The sequence below is a fragment of the Tachyglossus aculeatus genome, chromosome 1 (genome assembly GCF_015852505.1).
Source record: "Tachyglossus aculeatus isolate mTacAcu1 chromosome 1, mTacAcu1.pri, whole genome shotgun sequence".
NCBI classification, from domain to species: domain Eukaryota; kingdom Metazoa; phylum Chordata; class Mammalia; order Monotremata; family Tachyglossidae; genus Tachyglossus; species Tachyglossus aculeatus.
In genome coordinates this window covers 90,377,697-90,394,348 of record NC_052066.1, presented here as the reverse complement: position 1 = coordinate 90,394,348, position 16,652 = coordinate 90,377,697, and the positions used below count along the sequence as shown (strand labels likewise).

Genomic DNA, 16,652 nt, shown 5'->3' with positions numbered 1-16,652 from the left:
CTAACGGTGGGCTCACAGTCTAAAAGACAACACTGGTCCCATAGGAAGTCGAAGGCCCCACTCTGAGAGAGCCATAGCCTTAGACAACCTGGCCTAGAAGACCACTGGCTCACCTTGATTAAATGAGGGAAGGGAACTCCCTCTAGATTGTGAACAGGGAATATGCCAGTTATATTGTTCTGTTATACTCTCCCAAGTGCTTAGTACCATGTCCTGCACACTGTAGATGCTCAATAAATATGATTGATTGGTTGATTTGGGTTGGTGAAACTGTTTTTCTGGGACATGGCAGGCAGTTTTTCACCAATGTCCACTGTTTAGCCACTAGCTAGAGTAGCCAATAGCTGTTAACCTTCTCACTGTATCTCAAGCTCTTCTATCTCACCACTGGCCTCAGACATGCAGGGAGAGAAGCAGGCATTGAGGGTCACACCTTCAACTGTCTTCTCTACTTCCTGACAGTCAGTCATATTTATGGAGCACTTACTGTGGCATTTGGGAGAATACACTATAACAATATAACAGATACATTTCCTGCCCACAACAAGCTTACAGTCTAGAGAGGGAAACAGATGTTAATATAAATAAATTACAGATATGTATATAAGTGTTATGGGGCTGGTAGTAGGGATGAATAAATGGAGCAAGTCAGGGTGATACAGAAGGGAGTTGAAAAAAAGGAAAAGAGGGCTTAATCAAGAAAGGCCTCTTGGAGGAGATGTGCCTTTGATAAGGTTTTGCATCGGGGAAGAGTCATTGTCTGTGAGATATGAGGAGGGAGGTCATTCTAGGACAGAAGCAGGGAGTGGGTGAGAGGCCAGTGGTGAGATAGACCAGATCGAGGTAGAGTGAAAAGGTTAACAGCTATTGGCTACTCCAGCTAGTGGCTAGACAGTGGACCTTGGTGAAAACATGCCAGCCATGTCCCAGAAATGCACTTTCACCAACCCAAATGTACTCACAGTTCCAATAGAAATTGCTATTAGATCCAGCAATTAGCAAGAGCTAATTGAGAGGGGCGGGATACTCACCTGAGCACTCAGTTCCTGTTGTACTGGGACAGAGAGTTGCTCCGGGGAGCCAGCACATGGGGATTGGGAGTGTTGTAAATGGGGCTGATCAGTTATAATAATAATAATAATGATGGCATTTGTTAAGCACTTACTATGTGCAAAGCACTGTTCTAAGTGCTGGGGGGGATGCAAGGAGATCAGGTTGTCCCACGTGGGGCTCACAGCCTTAATCCCCATTTTACAGATGAGGTAACTGAGGCATAAAGAAGTTAAGTGACTTGCCCAAAGTCACACCGCAGACAAGTGGTGGAGCTGGGATTAGAATCCATGATCTCTGATTCCCTAAGCCCCTACTCTTTCCAGTGAGCACATAGCTTCTCTAAAAAAAAAGTCCTTTCCCAGTTAAAGGGTGGAAGGGAGACTGCTCCGATACTGTCAGACGAACTTTGAGGTAAGGATGACACATATCATGTGTGTGGCATGCAGGGGACATGGGGAGAGAGTGCCATTGCAAACTCCATTATCCTGTCTGAATTCCTGACAGACAATTACTCTCCCCCTATTCAAAGCCTTATTGAAGACACATCTCCTCCAAGAGGCCTTCCCTAAGCCCTCATTTTGTCTGTTCCCACTCCGTTTTGTGTTGCCCTGATTTGCTCCCTTTATTCACCATTCCCACCCTCAGCCCCATGGCACTCATGTACATATCTGTAGTTTATTTATTTATATTTATGTCTGTCTCTCCCTCTAGTGTGTAAGCTAGTTGCAGGCAGGCAATATGTCTAGTTATCTTGTTGTGTGTACTTTGCCAAGTCCTTAGTACAGTGCTCTGCACATAGTACATGTTCAATAAATACCACTGACTGATTGAATCTGTTATACTTTTTGCAGAAAACTGCTATTTAGAGAGCAAAGACTGGGAAAATAAAAGCAAGGAGAGCAGTGGATATACTTAAAGACCATTGCAGCTGAAAACTAAGTCAGTCATTGAGGAGAGCCTCAAATGGTTCTCTTCCATCTTCAAACTAAAGCTTCATAAGGAGAGAGAGATAAGGACAAGAAGTGAATGAGAAAACAGCCCCAGGTATCGCAAACATTATACGTGACACAACAAGAAGGAACAGACTTTTCATGCTAGTTATTATTTATTGCTCTTAGACTTGCTCCCTTTATTTACCCCTCCCTCAGTCCCACAGCACTTATGTATTTATTAGTAATTTATTTATATTGATGTGTGTCTCCCCCTCTAGATGGTAAGCTCATTATGGGCAGGGATCATGTCTACCAACTCTGTTATATTGTACTCTCCCACAACACCTACATACATATTGGTAATTTCTATTATTTATCTCCCCCTCTAGGCTGTAAGCTTGTTGTGGGTAGGAATCTTGTCTACCAACTCTGTTATAGCATACTCTCCCAAGTGCTTAGTACAGAAATTTGAGGATGGTTTGGTGATGTGTTCTCTCAGGAGTGATTTTTTTATTTTATGGTATGTCAAGTGCTTACTATGTGTTAGGCACTCTTCTAAGTGCTGGGGTATATACAAATTGTTCAGCTCAGAAAAAGTCCACGTTGCATTTGGGCTCACAGTTTGATCCCCATTTTGCAATCGAGGAAAGCAAGGATCCAAGTGCTTGGATCCATATAGTAGCAGTTTGGTTGAATCAATCAATGAGTCATATTAATTGAGCAATTTCTGTGTGCAGAGCACTACACCAAGCGCTTGGGAAAGTAATGTATGACAGAGATGGTAGACGTGTATCTTGCCCACAACAAATTTGCATTCTAGAGAGGGAGACAGATGTTAATTTAAATAAGGAAATTACAGATATCAATCAAATGTTTGAGCACTTACTGTGTGCAGAGCATTCATTCATTCAATTGTATTTATTGAGCACTGTGTGCAGAGCACTGTACTAAGCGCTTGGGAAGTACAAGCTGGCAACATATAGAGACGGTCCCTACCCAACAGTGAGCACTGTATTAAGCACTTAAGAGAGATTAATGCAAAGGAGCTGGTGGACACATTCCCTGCTCATAACGAGCTAGTGCCGTGGGGCTGAGGGAAGGGTGGTTAAAGGGTGTAAATCCAAGATGGACAGGAAAAAATAAATGTATTCTAATGGGGTTGAGAAGGTGAACAATGAGCAGGAGGCTGGGAGACTGAGCGCTTAGAAGGAACAGGGAAGAGCACAGTTATGGGAGTCAGAGGGTGTGGGTTCTAATCCCAGCTCTGCCACTTGCCTGGTGTGTGACCTTGGGCAAGCCACTTAACTTCTCTGTGCCTCAGTTATATCATCTTCAAAATGGGGATAAAGACTGTGTGCCCCACGTGGGACAACCCAATTACTTTGTGTCTACCCCAGCGCTTAGAACAGTGCTTTGCACATAGTAAGCGCTTAACAAATACCATTATTATTATCATTTGCACAGCATGACTGGAATTGTGGATACTGCATTCACCTTTTCAGCCCCATACAACTCACAGGGAAATTTCATCATCAGTCAGGTCTTCTGTGACTATAAAAGACAGTTATATATGTATATATTATATATTCTGCTTGCTTATGATCGATATGAATTAATCCCAGCTCTGCCACTTGTCTCCTGTGTGACCTTATAGCCCTTTCTTTCCCTCCCTGCAACTTTTTCTTTAAAACACATAATCCTGACTCCCTTCCACATCAGCATGTTTTCTTCAACTCCCCAATCATTAAACTAAGAGATCACACATCATCAGCTGACTACAAAAAAACTGCACTGCCAGTTAGATGCTCCAAAACTTAAACTCTCGGGGCCTTATTTGCACAATTCAATACCTGTGTTCCCTCCTACTTTCATTCATTCAATCATATTTATTGAGCGCTTACTGTGTGCAGAACACTGTACTAAGCTCTTGGGAAATACATAGACTGTAAGCCCCATGTGAGACTTCTTTACATTGTATCTATGCCAGTGCTTGGCACATAGTAAGCACCTAGCAAATACCACAATTATTATCATTATATATATAAATATATATATATATGTGTGTGTGTGTGCGCGCGTGTATGCCTACCTCCTTCCCCTTCCCACAGTACTTGCATATTTTTGTACAGATTTATTACTCTATTTTACTTGTGCATATTTACTATTCTATTTATTTTGTTAATGATGTGTATATAACTTTAATTCTATTTGTTCTGATGATTTTGACACCTGTCTACATGTTTTGTTTTGTTGTCTGTCTCCCCCTCCTAGGCTGTGAGCCCGTTGTTGGGTAGGGACCATCTCTATATCTTGTTGACTTGTACTTCCCAAGCACTTAGTACAGTGCTCTGCACACAGTAAGTGCTCAATAAATATGATTGAATGAATGAATATATACATATATATTAGAGAAGCAGCATGGCTCAATGGTAAGAGCACGGGCTTTGGAGTCAGAGGTCATGGGTTCAAATCCCGCTTCTGACAGTTGTCAGCTGTTTGACTCTGGGCAAGTCACTTAACTTCTCTGGGCCTCAGTTCCCTCATCTGTAAAATGGGGATGAAGACTGTGAGCCCCCTGTGGGACAACCTGATCACCTTGTAACCTCCCCAGTGCTTAGAACAGTGCTTTGCACATAGTAAGCGCTTAACAAATGCCATTATTATTATTATCATACATATAACAGTGCATATAATAAATGTGTATATTATAATATATAGGTATTCATATAAAATTGTGGAATTTGAGATATATTGTTTTATACATAGAGAAGCAGTATGGCTCAGTGCAAAGAGCACGGGCTTTGGAGTCAGAGGTCATGGGTTCAAATCCCAGCTCCGCCAATCGTCAGCTGTGTGACTTTGGGCAAGTCACTTAACTGCTCTGTGCCTCAGTTACCTCACCTGTAAAATGGGGATTAAGACTGTGAGCCCCACCTGGGACAACCTGATCACCTTGTATCCTCCCCAGTGCTTAGAACAGTGCTTTGCACATGGTAAGCGCTTAGCAAATGTCATTATTATAAATATATATTTAAATGTATACACATACACACACACTTTTCCAAGCACTTTCCAAGCACAAAAATGCAAAGTAAACCCTACTACTATGGATAATAATAATAAAAATTTTGGTATTTGTTAAGTGCTTACTATGTGCCAAGCACTGTTCTAAGCTGACGCTCTTTCTCCCACTCCTCTCCGGAAAAGAAGGAGTGTAGTAGCCCTCCACAAGCTCCTGGCAAAATGCCCCATTGATCTTGAATAGCTCGATCTTGATTTCAGTTGTCTGCCTCCGCTTCAGAAACCTATAAATGGTTTAGGGAAGAAACAAATATAGAAAATAATAAAAAATAATATTGGCAGGAACTTTTAATGATCAGTCATTTTCATTTATTTTCTGGGCTCTTCCAACTGAAGCCTGTCTGAATACTTCTTTCCTGAAAGACAGAAAATTGTTCTAGTTAAAAGGCAGTGATGTTTCCCGAATGAAATGTTTACTCACTGTCAATCCATAGACAGTAAAACAACTTACTTCTATCAGGAGAAGATAACATATACCATCACTACACATCCAACAATCCAGCCGATCAAGAGCAGAATCGGGACGAGAAGGTATTTAGGTATTGGCCCTACTGGGGAAATAGAATATAAATCATAATTCTGAGAGTGAAAAAACATATTATATGTCTTTAGATGGAAGTTCTCCTCAAAGAAAATTAGCTCTTTATTCAGAGGATAAAAATTAAAGACTACCTCTCCTGTGGGAGAAAGTAGGGTCACTTTTTTATGGCATTTATTAAGTGCTTACTATGTGCAAGCGCTGGGGAGGTTACAAGGTGATCAGGTTGTCCCACGGGGGGCTCACAGCCTTAATCCCCATTTTACAGATGAGGTAACTGAGGCACAGAGAAGTTAAGTGACTTGCCCAAAGTCACACAGCTGATAATTGGCGGAGCTGGGATTAGAACCCATGACCTCTGACTCCAAAGCCCGGGCTCTTTCCATTGAGCCACGCTGCTTCTCCATTCATTCATTCAAACGTATTTACTGAGCGCTTACTGTGTGCACAGCACTGTACTAAGCGCTTGGGAAGTACAAGTTGGCAACATATAGAGACGGTCCCTACCCAACAGTGGGCTCACAGTCTAGAAGGGGGAGACAGAGAACAAAACAAAACATATTAACAAAATAAAATAAATAGAATAAATATGTACAGAGTAATAAATATGTACAAACATATATACATATATACAGGTGCTGTGGGGAGGGGAAGGAGGCAAGGCGGGGGAGATGGGGAGGGGGAGCAGGGGGAGAGGAAGGAGGGGGAAGGCCTCCTGGAGGAGGTGAGCTCTCAGTAGGGCTTTGAAGGGAGAAAGAGAGCTAGCTTGGCAGATGTGTGGAGGGAGGGCACTCCAAGTCAGGGGGAGGATGTGGGCCAGGGGTCAATAGCAGGACAGGCAAGAACGAGGCACAGTGAGGAGATTAGCGGCAGAGGAGTGGAGGGTGCGGGTTGTACTATAGAAGGAGAGAAGAGAGGTGAGATAGGAGGGGGTGAGGTGATGGACAGCCTTGAAGCCGAAGGTGAGGAGTTTTTGCCTGAGGTAATCTTTTGCCTGAGGCTATTCACTTAGCAGGAAAGTCTCTCTCCCCTTCTTCCTCATCTACTCAGTCTATCAATCAATGAATCAATCAATCGCATTTATTGAGTGCTTACTGTGTACAGAGCACTATGCTAAGCGCTTGGGAAGTACCATTCAACAACATATAGAGATGGTCCCTACAGTCAATAATATGTACTAAATGCTTACTGTGTGGAAAGCACTCTACTAAGGGCTTAGGAGAATACAATATAGCAGAGTTGGTAGACACTCTCCTTGCTCACAAGGAGTTTACAGTTTATAGGGGAAAACAAACATTAATACAAATGAATAAAAGATGGATGTGGGACTGAGGTGGGGGAAGGGAAGGGGTTGAGTAAATAGTACAAATCTGAGTGAACTCCTCCTTTCTCCACTCCTCCACCCACTCACCCCTCAACTAGCATTCAGCAGTGTTAGTGGACCAGGCAGTAAAATAACACAGGTTCTTTGCACAGTTTGTGGGAGAGACAGACTATAAAAAGCATTTTCAATCCTGGAGCTCTCTGTATGGCAAGGTATTTTCTAGAGCTTTGGGATTTATAAACATCCCACCAATGTGGCTAGAGAGATTTGCCTTCTCAGAAATTTCAGGCTCTACTTTCAGAAACACTTAGAAGCAAGTGTAGTATTTAGTTTTTTGAAGATATCTTTCACTGAAAAAACATTCTTTCTGCAAAGCAAGACAGAGCTACAGACATAGCAATACCAGATAATAATAATGAATAACAGTGGTATTTATTAAGATATTACTATGACCCAAGCACTGTTCTAAGTGCTGGGACAGATAAAAGCTTACCAAGTCAGACACAGCCCCCATCCCACAAAAGGGTCAAATTTACCTTCTCAAATTACCCGCTTCGAACTGTCACAAAGGTGATTTGTCCTGGCAGTATCACCGTAGTACTGACTGTTTGAATAGCCTAAGTTTCATTACTTTCAATAAAATCCTAAATGAGAATAAAATAACCATTTTTCCACTTGAACATAACTATTTTCTCATCCTTTTACACCTCCCAAAGTAGACCTTTCATATTGCTTCTTTATGTTGTTCCTGGAGAATTTTGTACAGCTCACTCAATCAAGCATTGGTATTTATTGAGAACTTACTGTGTGCAGAGCACTGAACTAAGCACTTGGGAGAGTATAATAATAATAATGTTGGTATTTGTTAAGTGCTTGCTATGGGTGAAGCATTGTTCCAAGTGCTGGGTAAAACAGAGTTGGCAGGCATGTCCCCTGCCAACACAAACTTATAATTATAGAGGGAGCGGGAGATGAAGCTAAATCAAACATATACTTACTCAGAATGTTAATCTAGCCTGCCCCTTTTTGTTTATCGAAGGAACCAGGGCACGTATATTCTCCACTGACACGTACATTTATTTTCATCATTCTCTTACCAATACCCCGTCTCCTACATCTGTCAAAAATATGCAGACTTGAAAAAGTGACCACTCTAAAATAAGCAACCTCTCTTCCAGTCAAGAAAGTCTTTTTAAGAACCCAAGGCGTTGGAGTGGCATAAACCTTACCTTTCTCTGCCATGTTCCTTCGTGCTGAATAGGTCGAAATACCCGACCCTCGTCTGCGTTGTCACCGCTCCGCGGAGCTTCTGGGAGCTTTAAATAGAGGGCTCAATGGCCTGGTTCGCAGCTGCCCACCTCACTGCGGCCAATCTTCTCTAGATGCTTTCAGGGGTTGGGAGAGCCAGACCTGAGAACTGAGCGGCTACGTTGCCCCCAGGTGAAGAATCACAGCGCGATCTATTGGTTGAAGACACAGCTCAGCTGGGTCTAGCTGTGCCTTTGACAGCTGTAGCCTATTGTTTGATAAATTTCAATGAGGCAAGACGGTGCCAACGTGACTCCATTTATTTATAGCGAAACTCTCATCCCGATGACGTCTGTACAAGGGGCTGTGTGTACATGACGGAAAATATCTTTGGAGAGTGGAAAACCTGGCATGTTTGGCTTTGGAGAATAGTTTTATTAGTAGTAGCAGTAATAATAATAATGATTATGCTGATGGCATTTGTTAAGCGCTTACTATGTGTCAAACATTATTCTAAGTGCTGGGGTAATAATAATAATAATAATGGTATTTATTAAGCACTTGTTATGTGCAGAGCACTGTTCTAAGTGCTGGGGAGGTTACAAAGTGATCCAGTTGTCCCACAGGGGGCCCAAAGTCACACAGCTGACAATTGGCAGAGCCGGGATTTGAACCCCTGACCTCTGACTCCGCCAAGCTGACTCTCTTCCTCCCTTCAAAGCCCTACTGAGAGCTCACCTCCTCTTACCTCCTTCCCTTCCCCACAGTACTTGTATATATGGTTGTACATATTTATTACTGTATTTATTTATTTATTTTACTTGTCCATATCTATCCTATTTATTTTATTTTGTTGGTATGTTTGGTTTTGTTCTCTGTCTCCCCCTCTTAGACTGTGAGCCCACTGTTGGGTAGGGACTGTCTCTATGTGTTGCCAATTTGTACTTCCCAAGCGCTTAGTACAGTGCTCTGCACATAGTAAGTGCTCAATAAATACGATTGATGATGATGATGATGATGACTCCAAAGCCCATGCTCTTTCCACTGAGCCACGCTGTTTCTCTAATGCTTCTCTGGGGATGTTTTTCGGTATGGCTTGAGTGGTGATGTTTTTCAGTACAACCCTCCACTAGGCAACTGCACAAGAGCTTCTCAGTGAGGGGGAGACTTAATTCCACCACTCATTTCAGCTACTTCTTCAGTCTGGCTGTTGGGGGGCCAGAGGCAGAAGCTTGGCTGACAGGGTGGCTGAATTCTCTCTTGAGCACCATAGTGGCTTTTGGGGAGTCCTTTAAATCCCCTCTCGCATCCACAAAGCTGTGCTCTCAATGACTCCGTGTTGAAAGGCCCAACCTGAGTTAGATTTAGAGCATTCATTAAGTGCTTACTGTGTGCAGAGAGGTGTACTGAACACTAGAAGAGAATGCAGAGGTGGAGGTGATTATCATGATTATAACTAATAATTTAAGCATGTAGTAAGTGCTTAACATAATTGTTGTTATTATTATTATGTGTCAAGTGCTGTTCTAAGCTCTGGGGTAGATACAAGTTAAAAAGTCAAAAAACTCAAAAATCTCCAGTGGCTGCCTGTCAACCTATGCATCAAGCAAAAACTCCTCACCTTCGGCTTCAAGGCTCTCCATCACCTCGCCCCTTCCTACTTCACCTCTCTTCTCTCCTTCTATAGCACAGCCCGCACCCTCCGCTCCTCTGCCGCTAATCTCCTCACCGTACCTCGTTCTCGCCTGTCCCGCTGTCGACCCCCGGCCCACGTCCTCCCCCTGGCCCGGAATGCCCCCAGTCCCTCCTCAAATCCGCCAAGCTAGCTCCCTTCCTCCCTTCAAAGCCCTACTGAGAGCTCACCTCCTCCAGGAGGCCTTCCCAGACTGAGCCCCCTTTTTCCTCTCCTCCTCCCTATCCCCCCCTCTGCCCTACCTCCTTCCCCTCCCCACAGCACTTGTATATATTTGTACAGATTTATTACTGTATTTATTTTACTTGTACATATTTCCTACTCTATTTTATTAATGATGTGCATATAGTTATAATTCTATTTATTCTGGTGGCTTTGACATGTGTCTACATGTTGTCTGTCTCCCCCTTCTAGACTGTGAGCCCGCTGTTGGGTAGGGACCGTCTCTATATGTTGCCAACTTGTACTTCCCAAGTGCTTAGTACAGTGCTCTGCACACAGTAAGCGCTCAATAAATATGATTGATTGATTGAGAGATACAAGGTAATCAGGTGGGACACAGTCCCTGTCCCATATTCATTCATTCATTCAATCCTGTTTATTGAGCACTTACTATGTGCAGAGCACTGTACTAAGTACTTGAGCACTGTACTAAGTGCTTGAGTTTCACAATCTTACTCTCCATTTTACAAATGAAGTAACTGAGTCACGGTGAAGTTAAGTGACTTGCCCAAGGTCACAAAGCTGAAAAATGGCAGAGCTGGGATTAGAACCCAGGTCCTTTAGACTCCTAGGTCATTCTACTAAACCACGCTGCTCTGAGGTCAGAGATTCTGTCTACTCAGTTGTAGTCTATCAAGTACAGTACTCTGCACAAGAAAGTACTCAAAAATACCATTGATTAATTGATTGATGGATTGTGTTTTCTCTTTAAGTTCACCGAAGTTACTATTCTTCTTTCTGATGAAAGTGTTAAGGGTACCAGTAAAATCTTATTCACTTGCCATCAATGCACCATCTTCTGCTGGTGCCAAACTCTCTCTAGGTCTGGGATGACCAACAGTGTGGGGAGAGGAATCTGTTGGAGCTAAGCAGAGAAGCAGCGTGGCCTAGTAGAAAGAGCCCCGGCCTGGGAATCAGAGGAACTGGGTTGTTTCAAGTCCTGTTTTGGGTGGGCTTTTTTTTATTTGTTTTTTGATTTATGTAGCCCTTGTTATAAGTGCTTACTATGTGTCAAACACTGTTTTAAGTGCTAGGGTAGGTACAAGTTAATCAGGTTGGACACAGTCCTTATCCCACATGGGCCTCACGATCCAGGTATGAGGGAGAACAGAAGAACTGTGGCACAGGGAAGTGAAATGACTTACCCAAGGTCACACAGCAAGCAATTGGAAGAGTCAGGGTTGAAGCCAGGTCCTGACTCTCAGGCCAGTGCTGTTTCAATAAGGCCAAGCTGGTTCTCCTTTCTAACAATAATAATAATGGTATTTATTAAGCGCTTACTATGTGCAAAGCACTGTTCTAAGCGCTGGGGGGGTTACAAGGTGATCAGGTTGTCCCACGGGGCGCTCACAGTCTTAATTCCAATTTTACAGATGAGCTAACTGAGGCCCAGAGAAGTGAAGTGACTTGCCCAAAGTCACACAGCTGACAATTAGCGGAGCCGGGATTTGAACTCACGAACTCTGACTCCAAAGCCCGGGCTCTTTCCACTAAGCCATGCTGCTTCTACTTTCTACTTTCTACTTCTACTTTCTCTACTAGTAGAAAGTCTCTACACGAGAAGCAGCGTGACTCAGTGGAAAGAGCACGGGCTTTGGAGTCAGAGGTAATGGGTTCAAATCCCGGCTCCGCCAACTGTCAGCTGTGTGACTTTGGGCAAGTCACTTAACTTCTCTGTGCCTCAGTTCCCTCATCTGTAAAATGGGGGTTAAAAACTGTGAGCCCCACATGGGACAACCTGATCACCTTGTAACCTCCCCAGGGCTTTGCACATAGTAAGCACTTAATAAATGCCATTATTATTATCCTTTACATCATTTTCAAACTTCTGTGCCCCCAGATATCATAAGTGACTCAAGGAGATCGAGCCTCACTGATTTTCCAGTCAGTCAGTCAATTGCATTTACTGAGTGCTTACTGTGTGCAGAGCACTGTACTAAACGCTTGGGAGAGAACAATACAACAATAAACAGACACATCCCATGCCCCCAAGGAGCTTACGGTCTTGAGGAGGAGAGGGACATTAATACAAATAAACAAATGACAGATATGTACGTAAACGCTGCGGGGCTGGGAGAGAGCAACTCGGGGTGATGCAGAAGGGAGCTGGAGAAGGGGAAAGGAGGGCTTTATCATTTTGATGAAAAAATTTAAATGAAGGGTAAAAAAAGGAAATGCATGTTAAACTGAAGTCAATTCAGTTAAAGTAGCATTTAAGCTGGAATTTGTTGTCAAAGAGATGGCAAACATAGGCATAGCAGCCAGAGAACTTTACTGCCTTGTAGTCCCACACTCTCAGTGGGGAATAAGAAGCATATCACAAGAAGCATACCAGGTAATAATAAACAGTAACGACAACAATAATAATAATAACTTGTAGAGTACCTTCACATTAGACATCTCACTTTATCCTCCAACATCCCCATGATAGAGAGTTAGGTATTGTTATCCCCATTCTACAGATGAGTAAACTGAGGCACAAGTGACTTGGCCAGGGTCACTAGCAGACCAGTGGCTGATCTGGGACTAGAACCTTATCCTTATGCCCAGCTCCATGCTCTTTTCACTAGATTGCCCTTTCTACTGCAATCAAATTTGAATACCATCAGTCCTATAAAGCCCAAAGCTAAGAACGAGGGTTTCTGTATCTTACTGTGCCAAGGATATTGTGCTTATTTCACCATTAATATTTGCAGAAACACAATGTGGAAAAGTCTTTAGTTAAAAAATATACCATCATCTCCTTGAGTTCCCACATTCGTCGAGTACATACATTTTCTAATTTTTTCTTCCAAGTCCACGATATGGCTTGGTAGTGAATTCCCGAGCCTTAAACTAAGCCCTCTTTTCCTTTTCTTCCACTCCCTTCTGCATCACCCTGACTCGTTCCCTTTATTCATCCCTCCTCTCAGCCCCACAACACTTCCATGCATATCTGTAATTTATTTATTTATACTGGTGTTTGTCTCTCACCCCCTCTAGACTGTAAGCTCATTGTGGTCAGAGAATGTGGCTGTTACACTGAACTCTCCTAAGCGCTTAGTACAATGCTCTGCACACAGCAAATATTCAATAAATACGGTTTATTGATTGACAAATCCCCTTTCTCTCCTTCCACCCCTTTAAAATTGAATGTTCAGCAAAGCTTCAGAAAATCATCCAGCATGTGGATCTCTATTAAAGATGACTCAGAATACTGAATCTCACATATACATTCTGAATTTCCTTTAGCCTTTTCTTGAAGCAGGGAATTTTGGGTTTTCCATGATTTTTGCATTATTCATTTAGCACTTGTTCAGCCCGCCAGGTAGAATAGGAAGCCTGCGGGGTGACATGATATCTGGTAAATGAAACTCCACGATGCATTCTTGGGAGGAAAGTGAGGCCTCTTGACAGACAGGTAAGACCCATGATCCTTCCACTAATGTGGGACAGGGACTGTGTCCAACCCAATTTCTTTGTATTCTCTCCGGAGCTTAGTACAGTGCCCGGCATGTAGTAAGAGCTTAACAAATACCACAATTATCATTATTATTATTATTATCATCACTACAGTGGTCAAAGATTTCTATGGTAAGATCTGGTGTTCCAGTTTCAGAAGCTGTAGCCAGGTTTTTTGGGGTTTTGCTGTTGTTATTGTTGTTCTTGCAGGATACTTAAGAAAGGAGAAAGAAGTAGGGCAAAACATTCTGTGATTTCATGTTACTGATTTAATGTTTAGGTTTTAGCTGTAAAAAAAATCTGAATTAGACTGAGGAAAGACATAACAAACCCCTTCATTCATTCATTCATTCATTCATTCATAAGGTTCCTACTGAGCCCATTATATTGTGGCAAAGTTTCCTAGGTATCCAAAAAAGAAAAAAAAAAACCCAGTGTGCATTATGATCCTGACATATCACGACAATTTGCTAAGCCTTTGGAGAATCAAACCATTAATCTCTTCTCCATTTTAGCCTTCATGGCAATTAAGTATGGGTCTTATCAATTTCACACAGCAGAGGGAATGTCCTTTTTCTAGATGAATATTATCCTGTTACATTGCCATGCCACTGCTCGTAAAGGAGACTACGAACTGAAGTGCATCCCCCAGTATGTACCCAGTTTCTTGGGTAAGAATCCTGCTGTTGGGTAGGGACCATCTCTATATGTTGCCAACTTGACTTCCCAAGTGTTTAGTACAGTGCTCTGCACACAGTAAGTGCTCAATAAATACGATTGAATAAATCCACAGTTACCTGTTGGGAGAAAAGGTGAAGGCTACAGCAGACACTGCAGGAAGGGGCTCACCTGCTCTCCAACAAATCTGAAAGATACAGAGGACAAATCTCTTTCATGAAACAACCAATTGATGATATTTATTGCACACCTAAATCTGTGCATACCTCTGTATTCAATGCTCCCTTTCCAGAAGCAGTTTAACTTGGACAGTATTCTTTTTCTGTTGTTCTTTTTTAAATTTTGGGCTGTTAGCAAATCCCAACTTTCCCATGCTAAATTGTTTCACCTGACCCATGAAACCCAACTTCACCATTTGACAGCTGTGTGACTTAGGCCAAGTCACTGATCTTCTTTGGGCATCAGTAACCTCATCTGTAAAAATGGGGAATGAGTCTGTGAACCCCACGTGGAGTAGGGTTAGGGTTAGGGGTTCTGAGGAGTATTTCTTGCTTGGCTTTTACTAAAGCTTAGTTAAAATGTAATGTAACCCTCCCACCACCTTTGAAGGCAGAAGGTCAACCAAAAGTTAATTACCTGGGAAGCAAAATGGCCTAATGGATGGCGCACAAATTCCCAAACGCTTAATACAGTGCTCTGCACACAGTAAGTGCTCAATAAATATGATTGAATGAATGAATGAGTCAGAAGGACCTACCTCTATTCCCCATTAATTCATTCGTTCAATCAGTAGTATTTATTGAGCACTTACTGTGTGCAGAGCACTGTACTAAGCACTTGGAAAGTACAATTCAGCAATAAAGAGAGACAATCCCTGCCCACACTGGGCTTACAGTCTAAAAGCGGGGAGAAAGATATCAAAACAAGTAAACAAGCATCAATATAAATGAATAGAATTATAGATATGTATACATCAAAACAAGTAAACGGGCATTAATATAAATAGTTATAGATACTTACATATATAGCATTAATATAAATAAATAGAATTACAAATACATATATACACAAGTACTGTGGGGTGGGGAGCGAGGGGTAGAGCAAAGGGAGATAGTTGAGATGACACAGAAGGGAGGAAGAGGTGAGGAAAGGGGGGGCTTAGTCTGGGAAAGTCTCTCGGAGGAGGTGAGCCTTCAGTAGGGCTTTGAATGGGGGGAAGTGTGACCGGCAGATTTGAGGAGGGAGGGAGTACCAGGCCAGAGGAAGGACGTGGGTCAGGGGTCGATGCCAGAACAGGCAAGAATGAGACATAGTGAGAAGGTTTGCACCAGAGGAGTGGAGTGTGCAGGTTGGGATTTAGAAGGAGAGAAGGGAGATTAGGTAAGGGGGGGCAAAGTGATTGAGAGCTTTGAAGTCAATAGTGAGGAGTTTTTGCTTGATTCAGAGGTTGATAGGCAACCACTGGAGATTTTGGAGGAGAGGGGTCACAGGCCCTGAACGTTTCTGTAGAAAGATAATCTTGGCAGCAGTTGTCTGCTGTGTGACTTTGGGCAAGTCACTTAGCTTCTCTTTGCCTCATCGGTAACATGAGGATTAAGAATTGTGAGCCCCATGTGAGACAGGGACTGTGTCCAACTGATAAGCTTGTATCTGTCCCAAGTGCTTAGTCCAGTGCCCGGCACATAGTAGGTGCTTAACAAATACCATAAAAAATACCATTGATTGGAATGATTGATTGGCTGGCTGGGAGTGTTTGTAGCTTTTAGTGGAGAGCAAGGAGCTTTAACAAAAACCTTTGAATAATAATAATAATAATAATAATGTTGGTATTTGTTAAGCGCTTACTATGTGCAAAGCACTGTTCTAAGCGCTGGGGTAGATACAAGGTAATCAGGTTGTCCCACGAGGGGCTCACAGTCTTCATCCCCATTTTACAGGTGAGGGAACTGAGGCCCAGAGAAGTGAAGTGACTTGCCCAAAGTCACATAGCTGACAAGTGGTGAAGCCAGGATTTGAACCCACGACCTCTGACTCCAAAGCCCGGGCTCTTTCCACTGAGCCACGCTGCTTCCCAATATGGTATGGTATTGGTATGGTAAATATTTATTAGACAAATCTGAAAAAGGCTTCCTAAATTCTGGAAATAGATCATATTCAGGCCTCTTCCCTATTAGATTCCATATTAGCTCGCTGTGGATGGGGAATGCCACTGTTTATTGTTGTATTATACTTTCCCAAGCACTTGGTAAATACGACTGAATGAATCAATTAATTAATCTAATCATGCCAACCACTCTCAGGATCACACCTGGAGAGTTTCCAGTACTCTACCAGTCTCGGCTATAGGACGGAGAGTCAAGCAGTGGCACACCCATCTATTCCTTGCTTGGGCAGTGGCTGGTGAGAGGAAGACAATTTGCTACAAGTCAAAACTTCCTTGTG

At 42.7% G+C, this 16,652-nt stretch overlaps 1 protein-coding gene across 2 annotated transcripts; it reads right to left on the bottom strand.

Moving 5' to 3' along the window:
* Positions 1-5,336: 5,336 nt before the first annotated feature.
* On the bottom strand, positions 5,337-8,441 carry STRIT1 (small transmembrane regulator of ion transport 1). Of its 2 annotated transcripts, none has more exons than XM_038750523.1 (3): positions 8,158-8,441; positions 5,518-5,614; positions 5,337-5,422 (listed from the first exon to the last, which is right to left on the bottom strand). In XM_038750523.1, the coding sequence occupies exons 1-2, from the start codon at positions 8,168-8,170 to the stop codon at positions 5,523-5,525; spliced, it is 105 nt and encodes a 34-aa protein (XP_038606451.1). In that variant the 5' UTR covers positions 8,171-8,441; the 3' UTR covers positions 5,337-5,422; positions 5,518-5,522. The 2 variants fall into 2 exon arrangements, with proteins under 2 accessions (XP_038606451.1, XP_038606442.1); XM_038750514.1 differs by having other exon boundaries at positions 5,518-5,617; positions 8,158-8,436.
* Between the last annotated feature and the right edge of the window lie 8,211 nt (positions 8,442-16,652).